This window comes from Nycticebus coucang, chromosome 9 (genome assembly GCF_027406575.1).
Source record: "Nycticebus coucang isolate mNycCou1 chromosome 9, mNycCou1.pri, whole genome shotgun sequence".
Lineage (NCBI taxonomy): Eukaryota > Metazoa > Chordata > Mammalia > Primates > Lorisidae > Nycticebus > Nycticebus coucang.
In genome coordinates this window covers 94,036,323-94,062,646 of record NC_069788.1, presented here as the reverse complement: position 1 = coordinate 94,062,646, position 26,324 = coordinate 94,036,323, and the positions used below count along the sequence as shown (strand labels likewise).

The window sequence follows — 26,324 nt, the reverse complement described above, 5'->3', positions numbered from 1 at the left end:
TTCTCAGCAGCTTTATTCTTGACAGCCAAATACTGGAACGAGTCCAGGTGTCCATCGAGAGAAGAATGGATAAACGAATGGTGGTACAGTCACATATACTGGAATATTCCCAGCAGTCAGAAGGAACAAACTGCTGATAAATGCCACATGGACACATATCAAAAACATCATACTGAGTGAAAGAAGCCAGACACAAGAGTATACACGGTCTGATTTCACTTATATGGAATTCTAGAACAGTCGAAATTAATTGATGGTAGAAAAAAATCAAACAGTGATTCCCTCTGGGATAGGAGAGTGTGGACTGACCAAGGAGAGGCATGAAGAAAATTTTGGAAGTCAGAGAAATATTGTGTATTTTCATAGAGATCTGGGTTATATAGGCATATCTATTTGCCAAAACTCCAGAGAATGAAGATCTGTGCATCACATTGTATGCATATTTTAAATAGAAAGAAAAAAAACTAAAAAAAAAAAATCAAACTCTACTTTAAAAAAAGCATGTTGAGGGTGGCGCCTGTGGCTCAATGGAGTAGGGAACCGGCCCCATATGCCGAAGGTGGCGGGTTCAAACCCAGCCCCAGCCAAAAACTGCAAAAAAAAAAAAAAAAAAAAAAAAGCATGTTAAAATATTAAGGGGTGATCTATTAATGTCTGCAGATCACTCTGAAATGCATTAAAAAAATAAGATGGGTTGATGGATGGACCAGTAAGTGATAAAGCAAGCATGGTACAAGGTTAAGGCAGAATGGAGGGCGTGTGTATATACATGTATATTCACTGTCCAATCCTTTCAATTTCTGCTGTGTATTTGAAAATGTTCCTAATAAAATGTGGTGGAGAGACAGCTTCCTCCACATCCCCCTGGCCCAGCCCAGGCTCTCTCTCATCACCTCTGTAGCTTCACTGCTGTCCACAGGCACCCTCTACCTGCCTTGTCCCTCACTGCTGGAGTGTAGTGAATTCCACTTGAAATATTTTCTCACAGGTACATACAAATTCCCTCTCAACCCCTTCCTCTATCCTTTCTCCCCGTCCTCTCCAGATTACCTCAGGATAATCTCACCATTCCACTTATGACACAGAAACAACCTTGACAAAGGTGTGATGAGATAAAACAGTATTAAAGTAGTTCCAAAAAAGCCTGTCGGCCAAGCAGGGTGGCTCATGCCTGTAATTCCAGCACTCTGGGAGGCTATGAGGGAGAATTGCTTGAGCTCAGGAGTTCAGGAACAGCCTGAGCAAGAGCGAGACTCTGTCTCTACTAAAAATCAAAAAAAAACTAGCCAGGTGTAGTGGCCACACCTGCAATCCCAGCTACTCAGGAGACTGAAGCAAGAGGATTGGCTCAAGCCTAATAATTTGAGGTTTCTGTGATCTATAACACCACAGCTTTTGACCTAGGGTGACAGAGAAAGACTCTGTCTGAAAAATAAATGAATAAATAAATTAATAAGCCTGTCATTCCCTACGGAACAAATTTTAACCTAAGTAGTTTTGTTCTCCTTAATTACTATAACGCGATTTTAGTAGTAGTGATTTCTCATTAGTTTCATTAAAAATGTCTAGTATTTTACTCATATAATCTCCTTAAAAAATATTTACTGAGTTTTCTGACTTTAGCAGCAGTATTCTGTATAGCAAATTAGATGAAAATGATAAGGGAGGGGGAAAAAAGAATCTATTGGCCTACCTAATGATCTACTTTCAGCCCTATGTATTTATATCACATGCATACACATCCTTTTAAAAAAAAGTTTATATCATATAGTTTCAGGCCTTCTCCCCTATTTTCAAGTATTTCCCCATATCAGTAGTCTCAGAAAATATCATCTTTATTGGCTTTAAATTGTTCCTTAGGATAGGATATGCCATAATTTACTTAACCATTTCCCTACTGTTAGACATTTAGGTTGTATCCAACTTATCACTTAGCATAGAATCTTAATAATTAGAACTAGGATGAAATTTAATATTCCTCCAAATGAAAGCTCTTTTCCTATAAAATCTTTATCAAATAATCAGCTAGAAAAATCCCAGAGGTAAGAACCACCACTTTGTTTGGAGGTTCAGTGGGTAACATATATACATTTAACTTAAATGAACACAGCTACATGCACTTGGCCACAAAAAAAGGGGACAGAGCTTTAGGAGGAAGGGGGAGAATATATTTCTGCCTTGCAGAAAACAGAGCTGGGTGACATTAATCAGACTTTACTTCAGTGGCTTTCATTCACACATGCCCCTCACAAGGCCAGATGGCCTGGGTCCAAATCCCAATTTCCCTACTTACTAGCAGGGTGACCTTGATCAAGTTATTAAAACCTGTCTGTGCCTCAGTTTCGTATGTAAAATGGGAGTAACAGTCCTTTTATTTTATAAAAGTTGGCTCCTAAACTAAGCCAACTATTTTATCTGGTATATTGCCAAAGAAATAACACTCTATTCCAAAAATGGGAAAAAAACTGAGCTGAACTTCACAGACAGTTTACTAGTCCTGAGAAATTTTCCAAAGGTAATTTTGACTCTGTATAATTTTCATGTTATATACGAACTGTGGAACCTAGCACCTGATGACCACAACACTCCAACACACAGTGTCACTACTGAGATGCTCACGTGAGTAGATGATGTCCTGAGCCAAATCTGATTCCTAGAATTTCCACTTACCAGCCCTGATTCTGCCTTCACAAGTCACAAGGACAGTCCAACAAAGCTTAAAAGACAATGATCAAACCCCTAAGGCCAAGTATCCATAACCCCTTCATCTAGTCCTCATGTGATAGTGCCAGTCACATCATTAAGTGACTGCTTACCTTCCTGTCAGTGGTCCTCTTAAACTGTGAGCATTAATCAGGTACCTACCACAATGCTTCTACTATCCTCTGACCAGCCCAGAGTGCCAAGGGATCAGTATCTTCCTAGAACTGGACCACTAACAGTTATAGAGCTGCTAATCTAGGCAAGGTTTGCCCCAGGAAATTTTACTAAGTTATAAGGAAATCACAACATTGCCCTAAGCCCTTTAATAGTAGTATCTTTGCAGTTTAGATATACATTTATCTATAATTACTGCCTTCCTAAGGTCTCTGCCATTCATTAGCAGAAGCTCGAGAGCCATGCTTTGTTAATATCTTCTCCTTCTTTTCATCTATTAATAAAGAATAACCCTTTATATTTGCACACTAATTTCCAATTCCATATCAAATATCTCTGCTATTTGAATGCAAGGCATAGCAGGAGTTACAATTTACAAGCGAAGGAGCTGAGGCTCACACAGGTTAGGTGACTTGCCTGAGATTATATTGCCAGTAAATGGCAAAGTCAGAATGAGAACCAGAGTCCTCTGTTTGCCAATCTAGAGAATGTCCTTCCACACAACCAGTCTCATTTTTATTTACGGACAGTGAAAGAACATTTGAAGTTAGAGGCACACAGGTTCAAATCCATGCCCTGGTTCCATGGTCTTAAGCAGTTATTAACCTCTGTCAGATTCCTTTTCCTCCTTCACAAAATGAAGAGAGCTTTCCTCCTCCTCACAGAGGAGCAGACAGGCTAACTTAAGTCAAAGAAGAATCAATGTTGGCTTCCCCATCTTTTATTGGAAATCCACCGTATCTATGGCACCACCCTATGGTGGCATGGAAAACCAGACAAGACTTCAAAGAGTATTAAAATTAACTCAAAAATATATGAATACATTTGAAATATGACAGTCATTCATTTTTAGCCACAAGGTTTCTGTGGGAGTGTGTAGATTAAATATGCACTGAAAAACAACTGATATTAATTCATCATAAAGGAAATTTTAGCTGGGATTATTTATGTGGTGAGGTATAGTATCAGAGGGACTAAAATTTGGACCTGCAGCAAGGTAATATAAACTGAATTTATTTTACAAAGTAGTTAGCCAATAAAGAATCATCTTCAAGATCTCCTCTTGGCTTTATCTTCCATGATTCATGATTACCTGTAAACTGTTGGGAAATAGAGATAGTGCGTCATCATTATTCTTTATTTTTTTCCAAGACAGAGTCTCAGTCTGTTGCCCAGGCTAGACTGCTGTGGCATCAGCCTAGCTCACAGCATTCTTAAACTCTAGGGTTCGGGTGATCCTCCTGCCTCAGCCTCCTAAGTAGCTGGGACTAAGGTACCCACCACAACACCCAACACCCAGCTAATTTTTCTATTTTTAGTAGAGATGGGGTCTTGCGATTATTGTTCTTTATGTTTCCAACAGTTTCTTACAAAGTACTAACAATCTAAAGGGATTAATAAGTACTCAAACATTTTTTGATTAGCAGAAGGAAAAGTTCAAACTCATTACTGAAGCAAATATCCCCAGTTATTTTTATGATTATCTGATAGCACACACTGGAAACATTACCATTAAATGTCATTTCTTCAATGGCATATGTGAGGGGTCAATAACTAAAAGGGTTTTGCAAATTTAAAAACTGGCATACAGTTTAGTCACTAGATACTCTGTCATGATTAATTATTATAAGATATTTTTAGATTCATTTACTCAATAAAATCTTACTGAACCCCTACTATGCCAGGCACTATACCAAGCATCAGGAATAAATAACACTAATCTGACCTGACCTCATTTTAGAGCCTGAGATGAGACATGGGCCTAAACAACTTAACAATAAATAAAATCCAATAGAATCTATAAGGGGCAGAGGGTCAGGGGATACAGGCAAAAAGACAGTGCTGAGAGAGGATGAGAAGAAAGAAATTACTTCTCAAGAGTGAAAATCAGGGGGAAACATGAGGCATACCGTGCTATATCCCCTCGGTAGAGAGATTTATACTCCCAATTTGCAGGATCTGGCTTCTTATCTGTTCTGAAGGTTTCTCCCGTCAGAGCCTGAATGTCCTCAAGCCAAACAAAGCACTGTCCAGTATCAGCAGCAGCATTATTCCCTTGACTGTGGGACCAAGGAAGGTGAAGAAGGAAAAGGGAGAAGCTCTTTAAAAATCTTTCGGTGACATAGCTGACTTTTTAAGAAACATGAACATTCAACATTTCAAACCCCACATGGCATCAAACACATCTAAACACATAAAATACGCACATGCCACAGAGCTCGGAAGAGGGCTCCTGCTCTGGGAAAAAAAAATTTTTTTAAATAAAGCAAAACTTGTCACCACTAAATGACACTTTACTAAGAAAAGAAGTCATCTCAGAAATTAACCTGAAAAATATGGGCAGTCTTTTTAAATATTTCATTTAAATGACTATAATTTGAATGTCAAATATATTTATAAACAAGAACTTTTCCTTGAAAATATTCCTGCTCTGAGGCACTTTAGGGTGTTAGGCAGAGGGAACTACCATACCTTTAAAAGGTGATAGCCACTGACATTAAAATGGGCTAACTTACCTGAAAGTGCTCAGATACTTCATTCCAACTCAAAACTTTTTTTTAAAAAGGCCACAGTTGTGAATTGCTCAGCCTTTGCTGTGACTTGGGCTTGGTTTCAGTCTCATTGTCATCGCCTGGACTCCACGTACAGTGTGTTACCTCTATACATCTGGACATGTATAGAGGGCAGAACCAGGAGCATTCACTGAAGATAAGACCCTAATTTATCTCTTTTAACAAATTTGTGAGCTGACAGACATTCAACTAGGATATAAAAGGAACAACTTGCTAAGCATTGAGAGCAATGGAAGGTTTTTCTGGCATCTAACATCTTTCTTCCTCTACAGAAAATCAGTTCATAATGCTGCTGACACAAGAAGCTGCCAAAGTAATCAAACAGCCATTAACTGTTGTTCTGTCTTTGCTTTTTAGCTCTGCCCAGATACAAATAAAGATTTTGGAGGCTTCTAAATCCTTCTTGACAGGGAATACAAAGGAATGGCTTTTCGAGAACACTTTTGTAGCTACTCAATAAATAGTTGTTGAATGATGAGCCCAGATGGAAACATTGAGGGCCAGGTGCTGGACGATTTTAACACATTCCCTTTCAGAAGAGGGGTTTTCTGTCTACAAAAAGTATAAGGGACAGCAAAAGGAGAGAGTGCCTATTGAAGAAGAGATTGAAGGATTCTAGAAAGAATGGAATGTCAACTGGGAGAATAAAAGAGGCCAGCTGTAGACTACCAGTAGCTGTGGCCTCTGGGGAAGTCATCCCTCAATCTCCATAGAACAGAGTCCCATATGGGATGCTACCCTGCAGGAACCCACTTCTCTGACATCACAGAAAGACTCTCAAAACTCACTAATATCTTAGCTCTTGTGTATATGAAAATAAATAATTCTTCCAGGTCACTTTCCCAGGAAGAGATTATAAAAGTAAACAATAATAATGTAAAAAAAAATGCAATCAGTGTAACCTGGTTTATTGTACCCTCAATGAATCCCCAACAATAAAAAAAAAAGGGACAAACAGTAGAACCTCCATAGTTAACACCTCTCTACATTGACCACCTCCTTAAGTTGACCTAATTTTCACAGCCTGGATATGCATCACACATACCTATCAGTTTAGCAGGCCTAGCTCCTTATACCATTTCTATCTGTTGACCAGTTTATTACAGGCCCTTGAGTGGTCAACTTACAGAGGTTCTTTTATACTTTGATCTTAACAATATTCTGGGAAATATCAACAAACTTAAAAACGTTATATGGATCATAAAACTATCAAAAGGCTATAAAAAGCCCTTCTGACGTGATGAAGTATAGGCTGAAATTAACTATCCATCAAGTTCTGATGATAGTTTCTATATGGTTTCAGGAAATCCTTTAAAACTCACTTTCCTTGGCTATATAAAAAGGAGAAGTAGCTAAAAGGTGAGTTTTCAGAAGATACAAGTAGCTCTTTTGAAAGATATACTATAAAACATTTTACATTGTATATTGAAGCAATACCCTGAACCCTATAAATGCATCAATGTACCAAGGTATGATTTAATAAAAAATAATTTAAAAAAAAGAAAGATATACTATAAAGCAAAGGTACCAATAATATATCCAGCCATTCATATAATAAAATACACTGAGTGCTTACTTTGTATCCGACCCTAGTGTTGGGGGGCTACAGTGATAAGCAAGGCAGGCATTGTTCCTGCCCTCATAAATTCAGTCAAATTCAGAACCTTCTGCTTGATTTCTTCATTTTTTCCTCCAAAGAACAAGCTTGGCTTATAGGTATAGCACCTGAGATACACAGAGGGCTAAATAAATCTGGCTCTCCTATGCCACAGAGGCCTGCAGTGCTCTGCAACACTGATCTGATGATAGAGCAATCCCAGAAGACTGCAGGGTTTGCCTCTCCCATGGAAACATTGAGGGCCAGGTGCCAGACCTGTTCCGATGCAGAGCTCTTACTGACATCAACAGCACTTCCAAACACACAACAAAGGTAAATATCCCTGAAGAGTTGCAAAAAATCTCAATAGCATTACTTAAGGATGTCCTGGACAGATACTTATATATTCCCTCTTCTAGTCCACATAAAGAAAAGAAAAAAGTTAAATAAGCAGTAAGTCAAGTAGCTTCATTACATATCACCTGTCTTACCTACAAGAAATGCCTCCGTATAGGTAGGAGGATGTTAGACTAAGCACATAGAAAAAGCTATATGGAGTACCTAGGCTGTGACCATTCTGTAAAATGACTTAAACAATATGCTCAAGGTAGATAACAGAATAAAACGGGGAGAAAGCAAGCCTCCAAGAAGGGAAACATTGTGGTCCTGAACTCCTGTATACCTTCAATACAGTGGTGCTTGACAAATGTCAAAAGGAAAAAGACAAAAGTGATAATTATTTAAGTGCTACATTAACCTTAACCAAAAAGTGTGCGTGCATGTTTACACACAGGAACCGACAGGAGTGACTGAAAGATATATCAAGGAAGAGAAAAAAGATGTTTCTCTTACTCTGTAAGTGTGGAGGTCACAGGCCTCCGAGATGGAACCCTTAACTGTGTAGTACATTGACCCACATAACTATGTGGCATATTCAGCATTTGTTGAAAATCTCTGTTGATTGAATGACTAAATAATCAAATGCTGAACTCGTGGCAACAATCAAGAAAGAAAAACTCAAGATTTAAAATATCATAAATATTTGAGAACAGCAACATACTTTAGTTTCTCAGATTCCTTTTTATTGCCTCCAATGCTTCTCAAAGATTTGTCCTTCTCAGAATCAGTATCTGGCTCAGATCCACTGCTACTGGACTGCCCATATTTTCTCTTTGTTTTTTTGTGGTGCTGATGCTTCCTTTTTTTCTTTTTTTCTTTCTTCTTTTTTCTGCTTGCTTGTTTGACCTTTTTGTTAGTGTCACTTTCATCTGAAGGCTCTGATTTCAAAGGACTCCTGTTTGGGAAAAGTCAACTTTAGAATTATTTTCTAAAGAGAAGTAGGGAAAATAATATGTAAATAAGTAAGTAAATAAATGTGTAATAAGGAACTCTACAAATGCTCACACAGATTTACTATTTGCCCATATATTACACAGCATATTCCTAAATTACACCTCACCTTAGACACTTAAGAATTAGATCTAAAATAAAAACAAGTGAAGAAATTCTGATTTTATATAAACTTATACTCTCATATTTAGATGTCTTTAAAAGAAAGCAACCTATTATCAAATATAATGCTTTGTACCACATATTATGCCAACATGTCCTTAATGCAAAAAAAGGAAAAAAAGATTTCACTGTAGTCCTTGTTTTTAAAGGTGACAATGAGTTCTTCTTCCTTATTACTAAATATCTGTAAACTCCCTGTCACCCATCAACTACTCTAAATTTCTAACAGCGTCTCACGCATTTAGAGTACAGGGTTTCACAGGGTATTTACCCTATTAATGAGACCATCTACTCTAAATTGGTGAGAAAACATCTCAGTTCAATGATCTACAACAAAATTCTTTCACAGCTAGGTAGAGATGTGTACTGTTTTGCTTTCCTTGAAGTTTTTGTGAAATTTTACCCTATGTTATGACCTCTTTCTACTTTTACAAAAGTGTTGAAAATGCAGCTACCAAAATATCTGAATTATAATATTCTAAAGGTTACTAATGTGGTTAATACAGTTACTTAACAATCACAAAGTTGCCATTTCCCTCATGGCCTAATTATAGGCACTAATTGTGTCATGAATTTACTGCTATGATGCAAAGAAAAAAAAAGAAATCATCTATAAGGGTGAGGTAAGGGAAAACAGTCAAAGATCACATCACTATTTTAAGTAAAAGGAAGTTTTACGTAGCTCTTTTATCACAAGGTTTTCCATGGAACATCGTTTAAACAAAGCTATAGACAGTATACTGACAAAAACTAAAATCCATCTGTCAAAAAAAAAAAATACCTTGTCTGTGGTGACCCTTCAGAAACAAGGTCTCTAGCTGTTTCTCTCTCCTGTCTCAGAGACGTTATAGATGCAACACAAAAGCTTGGGTTGCTTAGCCAGTCCAACTCTGCACATACGAAAGGGAGAAAAAAACAAAGAAATTAGCTCAATATGATTCTAAAGCAGGAAATATCTTATGGCTGCTAATTCACAGCTAACATCAGCCAGACATTTTAAATAATCCACAGAAACCAAATGGAATCCATGAAATTATTATTTCACAGGGCAAGGTGCTTTAACACACTCTAAAATATTTAACATAGAAATCCTCTTGTGACATTGAGCTGTAGCTTTAGCAAAAGCTACATAACAAGTGTGGCCTAAAAGGCAACAAGGTATTATTGTGTATTCCATCCACACTGTCTAAAAAGCATGAATGCTTCCAATGCATTAGGTTTCAATGGCTTCAAATTTGACTTAGACAATTCCCAAAAGTTAAAAGATCAAATCACACATAAAAGCACACCATACTTCATGTTAGTTATTATAGGAGATTAACATCTTTTAAAAAATATTCCAAGTTCTATCTTAGTATACTAACTTAACAAATCTGTTTTTTTTTTTTTTTTTTTTGAGACAGATTCTCACTTTGTCACCCTAGGTAGAGTGCCATGGCATCACAGCTCATAGCAACCTCCAACTCTTGGGCTTAAGCAATGCTGTTGCCTCAGCCTCTCGAGTAGCTGGGACTACAAGCACCCTCCACAATGCCCATTTATTTTTTTGTTGCAGTTGTCATTGTTGTTCAGCAGGTCCGGGCCTGGCTCGAACCCGCCAGCCTCAGTGTATATGGCTGGCACTGTAACCACTGTGCTACAGGCACTGAGCCAACAAACCTTTCTTAATAACAGTACTCCTGGCTCGGTGCCTGTGGCTCAAGTGGCTAAGGCGCCAGCCACATACACCTGAGCTGGCGGGTTCGAATCCAGCCCGGGACCACCAAACAACAATAACAGCTGCAACCAAAAATAGCCAGAGGCATTGTGGCCGGCGACTGTAGTCCCAGCTACTTGGGAGGCTGAGGCAGGAGAATCGCTTGAGCCCAGGAGTTGGAGGTTGCTGTGAGCTGTGATACTACAGCCCTCTACCCAGGGTGACAGCTTGAGGTCTGTCTCAAAAAATAAATAAATAAATAAAATAACAGTACTCCTCTTTGAAAATAAAACACAAGTTATCAATTTTCTTTTTTTTTTTTTTTTTTGAGACAGAGCCTCAAGCTGTCACTCTGGGTAGAGTGCTGTGGCATCACAGCTCACAGCAACCTCCAGCTGCTGGGCTCAAGCGATTCTCCTGCCTCCGCCTCCCAAGTAGCTGGGACTATAGGCACCCACCACAATGCCTGGCTATTTTTTGGTTGCAGCTATCATTGTTATTTGGCAGGCCCGGGCTGGATTCGAACCCGCCAGCTCAGGTGTATGTGGCTGGCGCCTTAGATGCTTGAGCCACAGGCACCGAGCCAAGGTATCAATTTTTAATGCTAAAATCATATAAATGTTAATATGGTAATGTTTATTGCTGGGTGGTATATTAAATGTCTAGCATTTCTCTTTCTACTTATCCCTAATTCCTAAATTTCTATAATGAACTACTTCTAAATCACTTCTTTTCTAATTTTCAGGAGTGTTACCTGTGAAGGGAAGAAAGAAACATGGAACAGCAGTAGCAAGGGAGCCTACGGAGGAATTTGTATTTTGTCCTGTTTTGTTTTAGTTCGGGGAGCCACAGCATATTCATATGCTAAGAAAGAACCCACGAAATGTCTGAAGATACAAGTTAAAAAGTTAAAAAAATAAAAACCCGCATTTTTAACAGTTGTATTGAAATATAAAATACATACCATAAAGTTCACCCATTTAAAGTGAATTAAATGGTTTTTAGTATATTTACAAGGTTGGGCAGCTATCTCCATAACTTGAGAATATTTTTACATCCCCCAAAGAAATCTATACCTATTAACAGTCAATTCCTGTCACCCACTTCCTGATCCCCCACCCCAGGCCCCTCACCTCTAGCCAAACCTTATCTACTTTCTATCTCTATAAATTTGTCTGTTTTGGGACATCTAGTATAAAAGAGCTCATGTAATACATAATCTTCCACTTGCACAATCTTTTCAAGGTTTGACCATGCTTTAGCTTGTATACCTACTTCATTCCTATTTATTGCCAAGTAATATTCTATTTTATGGATATAACACATTTTACCTATTCATCAGTTGATGGACACTTAGATTATTTCCTCTTTGGGGCTACTATGAATAATGCTGCTATGAATGTACAAGTTTTTTGTTTTTGTTTTTTTTTGAGATAGAGCCTCAAGCTGTCGCTCTGGGTAGAGTGCCGTGGTATCACAGCTCACAGCTACCTCCAACTCCTGGCCTAAGCAATTCTCTTGCCTCAGCCTCCCAAGTAGCTGGGACTACAGGCGCCTGCCACAACACCTGGCTATTTTTTGGTTGTAGTTGTCATTTCTTTTGTTTGGCAGGCCTGGGCCAGATTCGAACCCACCAGCTCTGGTGTATGTGGCTGGCACCCTAGCTGCTTGAGCTATAGGCGCCGAGCCGAATGTTCAAGTTTTAATATGTGTTTTCATTTTTCTTGGGTAGATATCTAGGAGCAGCAAGAATTGCTGGGTCATATGGTAACTCATATTCAGCTTTTTGAGGAACTTTCAGGCTATTTTCCAAAGTAGCCGTACCATTTTAGATTCCCATTAACAATACATAAGAATTCCAATTTCTCCACAACCTCACCAATACTTGTTACTGTCTTTGATTACAGTTATCCTAGTAGGTGTGATGTGTTATCTCATTGTGGTTCTGATTTTCATTTCCTGTTTTTTTTGTTTTTTTTTTGTAGAGACAGAGTCTCACTGTATCGCCCTCAGGTAGAGTGCCGTGGCGTCACACGGCTCACAGCAACCTCTAACTCTTGGGCTTACGCGATTCTCTTGCCTCAGCCTCCCGAGCAGCTGGGACTACAGGTGCCCGCCACAACAACGCCCGGCTATTTTTTTGTTGCAGTTTGGCTGGGGCTGGGTTTGAACCCACCACCCTCGGCATATGTGGCCGGCGCCCTACTCACTGAGCCACAGGCGCCGTGATTTTCATTTCCTTCATGACTAATGACATTGAACATTTCTTTTCACATGTTTATTGGCCATTCAGAGAGCTTCTTTAGAGAAGCATCTATTCAAATCCTTTACCCAGTTTAAACTGGGTTGTCTTTTTTTTTTTTTTTTTAAGAGACAGAGTCTCACTATGTTGCCCTCGGTAGAGTGCCATAGAATCACAGCTCACAGCAATCTCCAACTCCTGGGCTTAGGCGATTCTCTTGCCTCAGTCTCCCAAGTAGCTGGGGCTATAGGTGCCCACTACAACACCCAGCTAATGTTTTGTTGCAGTTTGGCCAGGGCTGGATTTGAACCCACCACCCTTGGTATATGGGGCTGGCGCCCTACTCACTGAGCCACAGGCACCACCCTGGATTGTTTTTTTATTACCAAGATCTAGGCTTCTTTACATATTCTGGATACTAATCCATTACAGTAATTGTATCTTAGGAGCGGAGGCTAGAATGTGTGTTCCTTGGTGACAGGTACTTTGTTTTCTTCACTCCTATATCACCTTGGGCAATGCCTGGCATACAGTAGGTGTTCGACAATTATTTGTGAGAAAAAAGAAAAGGAGGGGGGAAGGAAAATTCCAAAGGAGGAAAAGGTACCTTAAATAGTACCAATGAAAGGAAAACAGAGAGATTCTAACTTCCGTGCCCAAACACCATGCTAAGCACTTACATTCTTTACATTTTTTAATCCTCACAAATCTCTATGAAAGGTGTTATGATCTTCACTTTACAGAAGACGAAACTAAGGGATTAAGTAATTTGTAGTTAAACAATTCAAGGGATTAAGTAATTTGCAGCTAAACAATTCTTCATGCAATCTTTCTTCTGCCATCTCCTTTTTCCTTCTGAGGTTTGTTCCCCTCCCTTCAACCTAATTCCTGGCAAGAGACAGGTGAAAATAGCTCCTGTTGTTCACTGAGATCACAGTTATTTCCACAATAATCAGATCTTTCATGAACAAAGGAAAAGCATGAAACTAACATTATGCAGGGAAAGGTGCTCTCAAACAATTCTAGTATATTTTTACATGAATATTGTAGATAGTGATGATAAATGGAAGGAAATGTAAAGAAATACAGACATCAAGGGACACAAACAACTACAAGAGGGACTCTACCTAACAAATGCAAACACTGTAACCTAGTTGTTTGTACCCTCACATCAAAACATCAAGTACGTGACTCTTCAAAGTCCATCAGAAGGTACAGAAAGGTTTTTAAGGACGCAGTTGAAGCTTTGACATATGGGACCACTGTGAAAAGAATCATTATAAAAGCACTAAAATTCTTGGCTTTTTTTTTTTTTTTGGAGACAGTGTCTTACTCTGTTGCCTAACCTAGCTAGAATGCAGTGCAGTGGCATTATCATCATAGCTCACCGCAGCTTCAAAGTCCTTGGCTAAAGTGATCTTCCTGCCTTAACTTTCTCAGTAACTCGGACTACAGACATGCACCACCACATCTGACTAATTTTTCTAATTTTTCATAGAGAATGCTCTCATTATGTTGCTCAGTCTGATCTCTAAAACTCTCAAGTCTTTTTTTTTTTTTTTTTTTTGAGGCAGAGCCTCCAGCTGTCGCCCTGGGTAAAGTGCCATGGCCTCACAGCTCACAGGAACCTCCAACTCCTGGGCTCAAGTGAGTCTCCTGCTTCCGCCTCCCAAGTAGCTGAGACTACAGGTGCCCATCACAACGCCCGGCTATTTTTTGGTTGCAGCCGTCATTGTTGTTTGGCAGGCCCGGGCTGGATTCAAACCCACCAGCTCAGGTGTATGTGGCTGAGCCAACTCTCAAGTTTTGAACCTGAATCATCATAGACCCTGTGTGACCTACATCTCAACCAAATGACTTTCTATTGGGGTGAAAAGTGTTTTCACCTGACAGTTAAGTTTGTTTTGTTTGGGGTTTTGGTAGTATACCAAAACAGCGAACAGCAGTGAACATGGATGGAATATTAGAAGTAATAATCTTTAGATGCTAGGCCTCGCAGGATTTTGGAGATCATCTAGTTCACATATTTTCAAGCCTTTCCTCCTTTAAAAAGGAACTCACTCTTTAAACAAAATCTTTCAGAGATGTCTAACATGCACAACTAAAAAGGCAGGCATGCTCTGGTTGGGGGTGGAGAAGGAAGGGGTGGGTCTGAGAAGGCTCAGCAGAGCACAGCCTAGATACCAAGCCCTCACTTACAGATCAACAGCTGTTGACCCAAAGAGGTAAGGGCATACATTTGAAACTGGATTTGTGATTCTTCATCCAGTTCTCTCTACCACACCATAGTGCTTCACTTTCTCAACTAAAATCTCCTTGCAATGGTACGTGGGGCCACTGTGACAATTTTCACTTCAATCTCATTATCTATGTCAGTCTTCCCATTATATTCTAAACCAAGAGTCAACAATTCAAATCCTTACAGAAACCAGATTAGTAATGGTTACTGTAACACTACATGAAGGGGCAATAGAAAAAATTAACCAAAAAAAAAAAAAAAGCCATTCTGCTAGTCAAACAAATACACCAACTGGCTTACAACTCTTGTATCCAAGTTTGCAGCTCCCTTCCCTGCTCCTATCTATTCCTCCCCAAACCATAAGCACCATGAGGGCAGGGGCAATGACTACTCACTTCTGTATTCCCAACTCCTGGTATGGTGCCTTGGCACAAAGCAAGCAGACTTGATAAATATTGTTTGAATAGATAAAAAAATGGATGAGGATGTGGATTGTATCTTTCCATCTTTATATCCACACCTAATTGGCTAAACAAACTGAAGAAATTTGAGATCTTCAAAAAAAGCCTATTATCTAAGTATAAAGTACAGCTCTCATAATGCTTCTATTCCTCATTGCAAATGCATATTTAATCATTAAGTAAATTACTGAGTAACTACTATGTGCCCAAGCATTGTAGGTATTAGAGGAACATTGGTGAACAAGAAAGGGTCTGCTTACATGGTGCTTATAATCAAACCTTAACTGTTCAAATAATACATTTGGATTGTTAAATTCGACTTTAGTTAAACAGAATCCTGAAGAAAGTTATCTGAGAATAAAATATGCTTTATTAATCAGACTGCCAAGTCCTTTCCAATAGTTACAATAATAAATCCTCACATAATTTACAGATAAATTAAATTTGTTTTTAGATAACTGTGCCTAGACTAAGTAGGATGTAACAGATTACAGAGAAGATCAGCAGGCAGCAAACACCTAGGGTTTAAGACAGAGAACCCCACTGGCTAACAAATTGTTTGCCTTGCAGGTTAGTAAATTAATCACTGGTTAGAACTTGCCTGGAAATTAATACTCTGCCATACATTTTATGACACATACACACATCTAAGAAAGGAAGAAAAGGTGAAAGCATTGGGTAAAAAAACATTAATACTAATGCCTAACAAAAATAGGTAACTGGTAGAAACAGCATGTACAAATTTCCAGGGTAATTCAGCAGAAAATAAGTCATTGGTGAATATTTAAGCTGAAATATTTTTTGTGATATGTTTATTACATAATTTATTTCTCCATCACTACAGAAAATGCTTTAATTCAATTCTACTTTAGATAGAAGGAACTATTATGAAAAGATTTTGAATTATAACTGGATAAACTATCCAATTATCCATTCACCATTCTATTATAACAAAATAGCACGGATAACTAGTTTGTTTAACTAAACTCAGAGTTAACTGCTGCCTCTCCAGAGATAATAATTCAAAAATCTTTCTAGGGCCAACTATATAAACAAATTAGCATAAATGTTATATATTACAATGAAGTTTGTTCCTTTAAAAAGAATAAGTCAATCTCTTCATTTTGATCAAAACCCTCATTTCTGACAAAGGATCTGGGAGCCCAAACTTATCTGTACAAAAAGCACCAGCAGACATGACTGAGAACTATGTTTAAGGTGATAATTATAGAGAACCTGACCAAAGCCAGCCCTGCATGGGAGTTAACCTACAATTTGAAGAGGCCCATGAATTCCAAGGGTAATATTCAAATAAGCAAAACTCCAGCATCCTAATATCATAGCACAGTTGTAACAGAAGTTCTAGAGTCAGAATGACCTCTCTTCAAATTGGGTTTATTGTTTCTTAGTTGTGCAACTCTGAACAAAACAATCTCTCAGGATCTCTTTCTTTCATCTAGTAAGTTTTACTGAGAGCCAAGCACTGTTCTAGGTACTAGGAATGCACAAAGAACAAGACAAACCCAACCCTACTCTCATGACGCTGACATATTGGCAGTCACTCACATGCAATGTGACAAATGCCAAGACAGAGAAAATATATAGGGAATAATGAGAGCACATAACTAGGGTCCCAAATTTAAGAGAAGTATAGATGAAGGAAAACCTTCTGAGAGAACATCCCAGCTAAGATAGAAAGGCTGAAGAGTTAAGCAAATATACCCCTAGGAAGTGTCTAAGCAGAGGAAATGGCTTACACAAAGGTCTAAAAGTGAGAAAGCATGACTCTGAGAAACAGCAATAAATTATCGAGACTTGGCCACGAGGACTGAGGTGGAGGGCAAATGAAGCTTGAGAGGTAGGGTCTTCAAAAACATGCTAGAGAGTGTGGGATTCCCCTAAAAGCAATGGGCACATTGTCAGCTTCTGAGCAAGAATTACAAAATCCTATCTAGTGTTGGAAATAGCCAGCAGCATATTAGTAGTGCCAAGTTGCTTTAATTCAAACCCTATCTCTGTGACTTAACTAACCATGTGACCTTGGGCAAGTTACTTACTGGCTCTGTGCCTACGTTTCAACAGCACAGAACTTCATGGAGTTGTTATGTAAATTCACTGAGTTAATATTTTTAAAGCATCTACCAGTGAAACAGCATATTTTTTCTTTTCTTTTTTGTTTAGTTTCAGATTAACATGAGAGTACAATTAGGTTACATTGTTAGTGTCTGTTAGGTAAAAGTCCAAGTTGTAGCTGAGCCCTTCTCCCAGGTGTGCCATGTACCCTTTCATTGTTCCCACCAGGTGAGAGCACATCAATCCCTGTCTCCTCCCCACCTCCCCTGCACTTGAATTTAATTGCTTTTCTCTTGTGTGAGCCTATAGTTCTTCATCTACTGGTTTCGTATTAGTATTGAATACACTGGATACTCGCTTTTCCATTCTTGTGACACTTTATTAATGAGAATGTCAACTCCTTTCAAGTTAATAGAAAAGATGTAAAGTCTCCATCTTATTTTATTTATTTTTTTGGTACTAGAATGTTTATCACGGCTCAATTCATAATCGCTAAGATGTAGAATCAACCCAAGTGCCCATCAACCCATCAATGGACTAATAAACTATGGATATGGGGGCTGCGCCTGTGGCTCAGTGAGTAGGCTGCCGGCCCCATATACCGAGGGTAGTGGGTTCGAACCTGGCCCCGGCCAAACTGCAACAAAAAAATAGCTGGGCGTTGTGGCGGGCATCAGTAGTCCCAGCTACTCAGGAGGCTGAGGCAAGAGAATCGCCTAAGCCCAAGAGTTGGAGGTTGCTGTGAGCTGTGACACTACGGCACTCTACTGAGGGCGACAAAGTGAGACTCTGTCTCTAAAAAAAAATAATAAATAAAATAAAATGTGGATATGTATACCATGGAATACTTTACAGCCATAAAAAGATGGCACATTATTTTTAAATAAAGCATTTTGAAATTCTTGCTATAGCGTGGAGAATGGTTCACAGAGTAAAGGTAGGTCTAAAGGTGGGAAGACTATTGTAGGAGGCTGTTGTAGTAATCCAGGGAATGATGACGGCAAAAATTAGGTAGGTGTAGTGCAACTAGAGAAAAACTAACAAATGTTAGAGTTATTTGGAAGGACTAGATGAAGAACTGAATGGGGAGTCAAGGTACATGTCTAAGTTTTGGCTTTAGTGAATTAGGGTGCCACTTCCTGATGTGTAGATGCCACAAGTAGAGGTTTGGGGGGGAAAGATAAATTTAGTTTCTTCCAGAAATATGGCAAATATACCTGTTTCACATTGTTATGCAGATGAAATAAACTGATATGCCATCTTCCATCTCAATTCTGTTCAAATATTTGACTTTCAAAAACAATGTTTTAGGCTCGGTGCCCGTAGCACAGTGGTTACAGCGCCAGCCACATATAAGGCTAGTGGGTTTGAACCTAGCCCAGGCCTGCTAAACAATGACAACTGCAAGGAAACAATAGCCAGGCATTGTGGCAGGTGCTTATAGACCCAGCTACTTGGGAGGTTGAGGCAAGAGAATCACTTAAGCCCAAGAGTAAGAGGTTGCTGTGAGCTGTGACGCCATGGCACTTTATCAAGGGTGACAAAGTGAGACTCTGTCTCAAAATAAATAAATAAATAAAAACAATGTTTTAGGGTACACAATCTTAATATATACAAACTGAGGGTAGGAAAAAAAGGCTCAAGAACAGGAGGGATCAGACACTGGGGCTCCCTGCTACTGCTGACACAACGAAGGTTCCGTTACCCAGGTGTGGCAAGAATGAATGTTGCTAAATACAGCCCTGCCAGACCCCTTACTGAATGTGACCTAAATCCTGACCTTTTTTTTTCCTTTAGTGAGAGGATCTCCCAGGCTGGCGTGCAGTGACATAACCATAGTTCACGATAGCCTTGAACTTATGGGTTCATGCAATCCTCCTATCTTAAGTCTCACAAGGTGCTGGAACTACAGGAGCGAGCCACCACACCAGACTCTGGCCTAAATCTTAAAGAAACCAAGACAGTAGAGAGCAGAGTCCCCTAACTCATTCTTGTCTTTCCTGTCCAGGAGTTTAATGTCTTTTTAATTGAACCTTTACATCCACTACTACCAACACTAACATTTTTTATAACATTTTATGGTGTAAGGCAAAAAGTACAGTGTTTCTATTTATAACAAAGACTGGGAACAATCCAAATGTCCTTAATAGGGGACTAGTTGAATAAAGTATGCAACAGCCACACAATGGAGTTATGTGTACCAGTTAAAGAAACGAGAAGGATCTCTATATTCTACTGTAGAGTGACTGCCAGGATTTAAGGCAAAATGCTGAAAGCATGCACTTACAGGAGAGAAGGGAAATGCAGCTGCTCACAATAAGGGGGAGCAATGGTTACGTAACACTGACTAAAGAAAATTTTAATCTGTAGGGGAAGGAAAGTAACAAGCTGGAGGAACAGAGATCGAAGTTTTTCTCTGAATACACCTGATATACATTTTCAACTTTAGAACTATATAAATATTTTACATCATTATAAAACAAAAATCAAATCAAAAGGAAAAAAGCAACCTCTAACAAGTGAAACCAAATGCAACAAATATATCTAATTGTACATCAAACTGGTGGCAAAACCACAAAAAATTATTTCAAATGATTTTAAAACACAATAATTTCCAGTCTGGGCAATATAACAAGACTCTATCTCTAAAGAAAATAAAAATAATTTTTTTTTAAATTAGCAGGCAGGGAAGCATATGCTTGTAGTTCCAGCTACTTGGGAGTCTAAGGTGGGAAGACTGCACGAGCCCAGGAAATGCAGGCTGCAGTGAACTATGACTGAGCCACTGCACTCCAGACTGGGTGACAAGAGTGAGAACCCATCTTTAAAAACAAATAAATAGGGCGGCGCCTGTGGCTCAAGGAGTAGGGCGCCGGTCCCATATGCCGGAGGTGGCGGGTTCAAACCCAGCCCCGGCCCAAAAAAAAATAAAATAAAAACAAATAAATAAATAAATAATAAAATTTTTAAGAAAAATTAGACGATATATCCACTGTGAGATATGCCCTAAGAACACAAAAAAAAACATAAAAAAATCTGAAACTATTAGTATCAATCACATTGTTATTCTAAATATATGAAAATATACACATAAATTAAAACAAACAAGTAAAAATTTCCTAATCTTAAATTTGGACTGGAAATATAAGTATGAATTCCTGATATAGTTTTCTCTCCTTGGTTCCGTCCACTGAAAAAGTCTACAAGTAATGACAACCCGGTAGCAATAATACCCCTAATACTGTTTATGATTTTAATATACGCGTACCATTTTCCATGAAAAGAAACCAGCATTCTCTGGAGAAATGGCCAACTCCAGGCCTAACAGAATACATAAGTGATGAGGCTCAGATATCTCTTACGACAGAAAGTAAGCTATTAAAGATGACTGGCTTGGCTGTGTCAGTGAGAGGCACTGTGAGAGGTCCAGGAGGGAGGATCACTTGAGGCCAGAAGTTTCAGAAAAGCCTGGGCAAGAACGACATCTCTACATAAATAAAAAATAAAAAAATTAGCTGGGTATGATGGTGCACAGCTGTAGTCCCAGCCACTTGGGAGGCTGAGCCAGAAGCATCACTTGAGCCCAAGAATTCAAAGTTACAGTGAGCTATGACTAGGGAACTGCACTCTAGCCTGAAAGACAGACTGAGATCCTGTCTCTAAAAAAATAAATAAATAATTAGGGCAGCGCCTGTGGCTCAGTGTGTAGGGTACCAGCCCCATATACTGAGGATGATGGGTTCGAACACGGCCCCGGCCAACTGCAACAAAAAAATAGCCAGGCACTGTGGCAGTCGCCTATAGTCCCAGCTACTGGGGAGGCCGAGGCAAGAGAATCACCGAGGCCCAGGAGTTGGAGGTTGCTGTGAGCTGTGTGATGCCACAGCACTCTACTGAGGGCGATAAAGTGAGACTCTGTCTCTACAAAAAATAAATAAATAAATAAATAAATAAATAAATAAGACTGTGCCGTGCCAAAGGCACCAATTTAATCAAGTGCCTATTAGCCAAAGATGGGACAATTTGAGCATTAAAAAAATGCTACTTGCAATAGATTGAAATATAAATATTAAATTCATTAGTTCATAACAAAGACAAAAAAACACACCTCACTGATCAGCTCTAGAAGTTACTGGGACACCCAACTCATTATTTTGAAAACTGACAAAAGAAACGAATCAGGTATTCATCCTTTCTTCTTTATTAAAAAAAAAAGCTCACGTTAATAAATATAGGAGGAAAGATAAAATTAGAAAATAACCATTTTGCAACCTCAATGAAATAATGACCTAAGCAATAATCACACATGACTGCAAAAATCATTAGGTGAAAGGTTAATGGGCTTCATAATGGATGATCAGCCTTGTAATTCACTGATTGATCTTAATACCATTAAGAGAGAAAACTAGACGGCACATTCTTCCAACGTGATTCAACAGCAAGTGGACAACACCCTCAATAAAGAATTTTCTTTCTTTTTTTTTTTTTTTTTTGTAGAGACAGAGTCTCACTGTACCGCCCTTCGGTAGGTGGCGTCACACAGCTCACAGCAACCTCTAACTCTCGGGCTTACGCAATTCTCTTGCCTCAGCCTCCCGAGCAGCTGGGATTATAGGCGCCCGCCACAAGGCCCGGCTAATTTTCTTTGTTGCAGTTTGGCCGGGGCTGGGTTTGAACCCGCCACCCTCAGCTGAGCCACAGGCGCCACCCAATAAAGAATTTTCAACAAAAAATTATACCTGAATCTATTCAATTCTCTGGATCTAATTACCAGTTGTCAAGAAATATTGGGATAGAGAAATATGTTAAATAACGCCATGAGGATTTAGTGGGAAGTACCTACAGGACAAATGACCCAGTTTCTTCAACAAATCGATCACATGATGGTGCCCGTAGCTCAGCGGGTAGGACGCCGGCCACATACACGGAGGCTGGCAGGTTTGAACACAGCCTGGGCCAACTAAACAACAATAACAACCGCAACAACAACAAAAATGGTCGGTAGTTGTGGCAGGCACCTTAGTCCTAGCTACTTGGGAGTTTGAGGTTACTGTGACCTATGACGCCATGGCACTCTACCTAGGTCGACAGCTTGAGACTCTGTCTCACACACACAAAAAAATTAATTAAAACCAATCACATGGAAAGATGAAGGACAAGGAAAAACTGTTCTATATTAAAAGAGACCTGGGCGGCGCCTGTGGCTCAGTCCGTAGGGCGCCGGCCCCATATGCCGAGGGTGGCGGGTTCAAGCTCAGCCCCAGCCAAACTGCAACCAAAAAATAGCCAAGCGTAGTGGCAGGCGCCTGTAGTCCCAGCTACTAGGGAGGCTGAGGCAAGAGAATCGCCTAAGCCCAGGAGTTGGAGGTTGCTGTGAGCTGTGTGAGGCCACGGCACTCTACCGAGGGCCATAAGGTGAGACTCTGTCTCTACCAAAAAAAAAAAAAAGAGAGACCTAAGAGACATACCCACAAAATGCATGCTATATCTTTTACTTTTTAAATTTTTTTATTTTATTTTTTGCAGTTTTTGGCCAGGGCCAAGGTTTGAACCTGCCACGTCCAGTATATGGGGCCAGCGCCCCACTCCTTTGAGCCACAGGCGCCACCCCCAATGCTGTATCTTTTTTGGAAGCTGACTTAACAAATCAACTGTAAAGGGCCATTTTTGAAACAACTTGAGAAATTTGAACATTGGTAAATAAATAACATCAAAAAATTAGTTAATTTCATTATGAGTGCTACTGTTGAGTTTAATTTTTTTTTAAAGATAGTGCTTTATAAAGAGCACTTTTACATATATTTCCTGATGCTGGCTGTCCAGATGATGTCCAATAAATACTGTTAAGATTAATGACAAAAGTAACACTCTCCTACAAACTTTCAATTTCCCCCTCCCAAAATGAAAGGATAAACCCTTCACCTGTTTTTGAAGGCCACATTCCTCCTTACTACCAGCTCCAACCGTACTTCCCAAGGCTCCTCTTTATGGCACTGTATTTACGTTTTATTCACAGTTCTCTGTGCAGGTCTCACGCTTTTTTTCTGCAGTACATTGAAGGCCCTGAGATGCCCTTCCACTATTCTTTATTTGTCCAAATCCTACCTATCCTCTTAAAGAGACATCCCAAAAGTTAGCTCCTAAATAAACCCTTCTTAGAACCTTCCATTAGAAATAATTATTCCTGTAGTTCACCTGTACCATCTACAACTTCCATATATTGTACACTTTTCAAGGCGCACTTAGGCAATGCATAATTATTACGTACCTATTATTAGTCTACACATCCAACAATTATTTATTGAACACATATATTTTGTACGTAACAGCCAAATATGCTACAACGAACAGACAAACACTGTCTTGACCGCCTGGAGGTTACAGTCTAGTAAATGAATACTACAATTACATCAACTACATAAGAAATTACTCACAGGCTAGGCGCCTATAGCACTGTGGTTATGGCGCTGACCATATGCACTAAGGCTGGCTGGTTCGGCCCAGGCCTGCTAAACAACAGTGACAACTGCAACAAAAAAAATATAGCTGAGTGTTGTGGCAGGCGCCTGTAGTCCCAGCTACTTGGGAGGCTGAGGCAAGAGAATCTCTTAAGCCCAGGAGTCAGAGGTTGCTGTGAGCTGAGACTCCACAACACTCTACCGTGGGCGACATAGTGAGATTCTGCCAAAAAAGAGAGAGAGAGAGAGAAAGGAAGAAAGGAAAAAAAGAAAAGAAAGAAAGAAAGAAATTACTCACAGCTATGAGAAGTGTTACAAAAAAGAGAAGTCTAGGACCTATGAGAGGATATAGCAGAGGTGTCAGACACAATTGCGCATGATTTTGGATTAATTCCTTCCTAAATGAATTCACTGTGAGACTAAATTCTTATCAATGCAGCGATCTTGAAATGTTGGATCTTAAATAAAATATGTAAAGCCTGACACGGACTAGATCCTCAAGAAATAAAAGTTGTTTTCACTAGGTGTTGTGCCCATTTCAAGAGAAAATGATTGCATCCTTAAACCCTTAGCTCTAGGCCAGCCAAAAGATACTAACCTAACAACCATTTCAGAAATAAGAAAAACAGGAAAGGAAGGAATATGTAATAAAAATATTCAGCATTTGCATCAGGCTTCTCCTTGAGATGTTAAGTATCATAATTCCCATTTTAAAGGTAAAGTGAGGCTTGAATAAAGAATGGGATCCAACAACACAGTAATACAGAGGTCCCCGCTGCAGAGCATCTGCCCCTTGTTTCTTCACACCTCCACAACCCCTGCAGCAGCCTTTGATCCGCAGACCTGGAACCAGGCCTGAAGCCCTTCCCAGAAGGCTTTGCAGCGTCGCAGAGAACCCTGGGATACAAATGAATAAACAAATCCAAGGCAAGGGCCGAGACCAGGGCCTGAGAAACCGCCTCTTAAGCCCGCTCTTTGCCTTCTCCCGCCCGTTTGTATGCTTACCCTTCCTGGAGCTCCCGCTATCTGGGGCCTCACTGACCCCCGCAAAGGCCGGGAACAGGGCCATGATCACAGGCCGCACTGCCGTTTGTCTCCACAGGAATGGCGCTAGCCCGCGAGCGCGGGTCTGAGGCCTTCACCCCCGCGGTGCTAGCTGGGAAGTGTGGTTTTCCAGGCTCTCGCCCGGGCGTGACTCCAGACCAGAAGAGGAAGGGCGGGACCACGGGGGCGGGGCTTCATGGCTTGGAAACGAGGCGAGGCGAGGCGGGGCGAGGCGAGGCGGGGCGGGGTGCGGCGGAAGGAGGGGCGGCCTATTAAGGGTTAACACCCTGTGAGAACCGGAAATGCGGAAACTGGGAGACGGATTTATTCAGAGCAGAAAGAGATCAAGAAATTAGGATTCCCTGAATTCACACCATCTCTTGCTTGCTGGTGAAGCTGATCAAACGCTTTAAGCTTTGGTTGCCTCACCTGAAAAATGTTGGAGAAAATTGAGTGAAGATAGTTATTTCAGACATTGTGAAACACTTTGGGGTCTGGCCCGTGAAAAGCATTTAACATACAGAAGGTGCCAGAAGAATGTATACACATTTCAAGCAAGGAAAGAAACTGTTACAATTGTAATACCCAATATATACAAATATCGTTTGTTATCTTGTAACTTGTATCTCTTGTAATGCAGAAGTCAAATGTGAATTGAGCATTACAATTTTAATATTTTTTTCCTTTCTTAAAATTTGTATAAAAATTTTTGGTCCCCTCTGTAATTAGCTATTATATGAGTTGTGAGTACAAGTATGACTCAAAGCCATGTGAATACAAACTTCAATCAGGTTGCCATTTTTAATACTCTAGGAATATGGGAAAATCCAAGTTCCTATCAAGTTCAAAACTCTTTGATACTTACAAAATACATTTAACCTGCCCATAACGTATTCTTGACAAAAATAAAGAATCTGAATCTAATCAAGCCTGCTACCAAAAATATAGAGGATAAGGGAACAATTTCTTTCTTTTTTTTTTTTTTTTGCAGATTTTGGCCTGGGCTGGGTTTGAACCCATCACCTCCAGCATATGAGGCTGGTGCCCTACCCCTTTGAGCCACAGGCACCAGCCCAAAGGAACAATTTCAAAGCTTCATAACACCTAAAAACAATCAGCCAAATCTAGAATGCAGGAAATTACAGAAAACTAATAACTGGATTTCTTTAGCAAACCAATGGCTTTAGAAGGGCAGAAAATTGCAATAGATTAAAAGATGTTAGAGACTTGTCAACCAAATGCAATATATCGCTTTATTATTGTTCTGATAGGACAAACTGTAAACAACCCTTTTAAGACAAATGGAGAAATAAGATGGTGGACAGGCATTACAGGTCATCAAGTAATTCTTTTTTTTTTTTTGTAGAGACAGAGTCTCACTTTATGGCCCTCGGTAGAGTGCCGTGGCATCACACAGCTCACAGCAACCTCCAACTCCTGGGCTTAAGCGATTCTCTTGCCTCAGCCTCCCGAGTAGCTGGGACTACAGGCGCCTACCACAACGCCTGGCTATTTTTTTGTTGCAGTTCGGCCAGGGCTGGGTTTGAACCCG

General features: G+C 39.7%; 1 protein-coding gene across 4 annotated transcripts in view; it reads right to left on the bottom strand.

The window, feature by feature from the left end:
• Nucleotides 1–24,895, bottom strand: part of NRDE2 (NRDE-2, necessary for RNA interference, domain containing) — a 49,136-nt gene extending 24,241 nt beyond the window's left edge. For 2 of the 4 annotated variants that reach the window (XR_008382499.1, XR_008382498.1), the window contains exons 1-4: nt 24,734–24,895; nt 9,341–9,449; nt 8,108–8,341; nt 4,788–4,937 (exon numbers count right to left, since the gene is read on the bottom strand). Coding sequence is in view for 1 of the 4 variants with exons in the window: in XM_053602665.1 (XP_053458640.1) it covers nt 4,788–4,937; nt 8,108–8,341; nt 9,341–9,449; nt 24,734–24,797 (557 nt within the window). In the remaining 3 variants the exon portion in view is untranslated. The remainder of the gene's footprint in view (nt 1–4,787; nt 4,938–8,107; nt 8,342–9,340; nt 9,450–24,733) is intronic. The other 2 variants (XM_053602665.1, XM_053602666.1) reach the window with 2 other exon arrangements.
• Between the last annotated feature and the right edge of the window lie 1,429 nt (nt 24,896–26,324).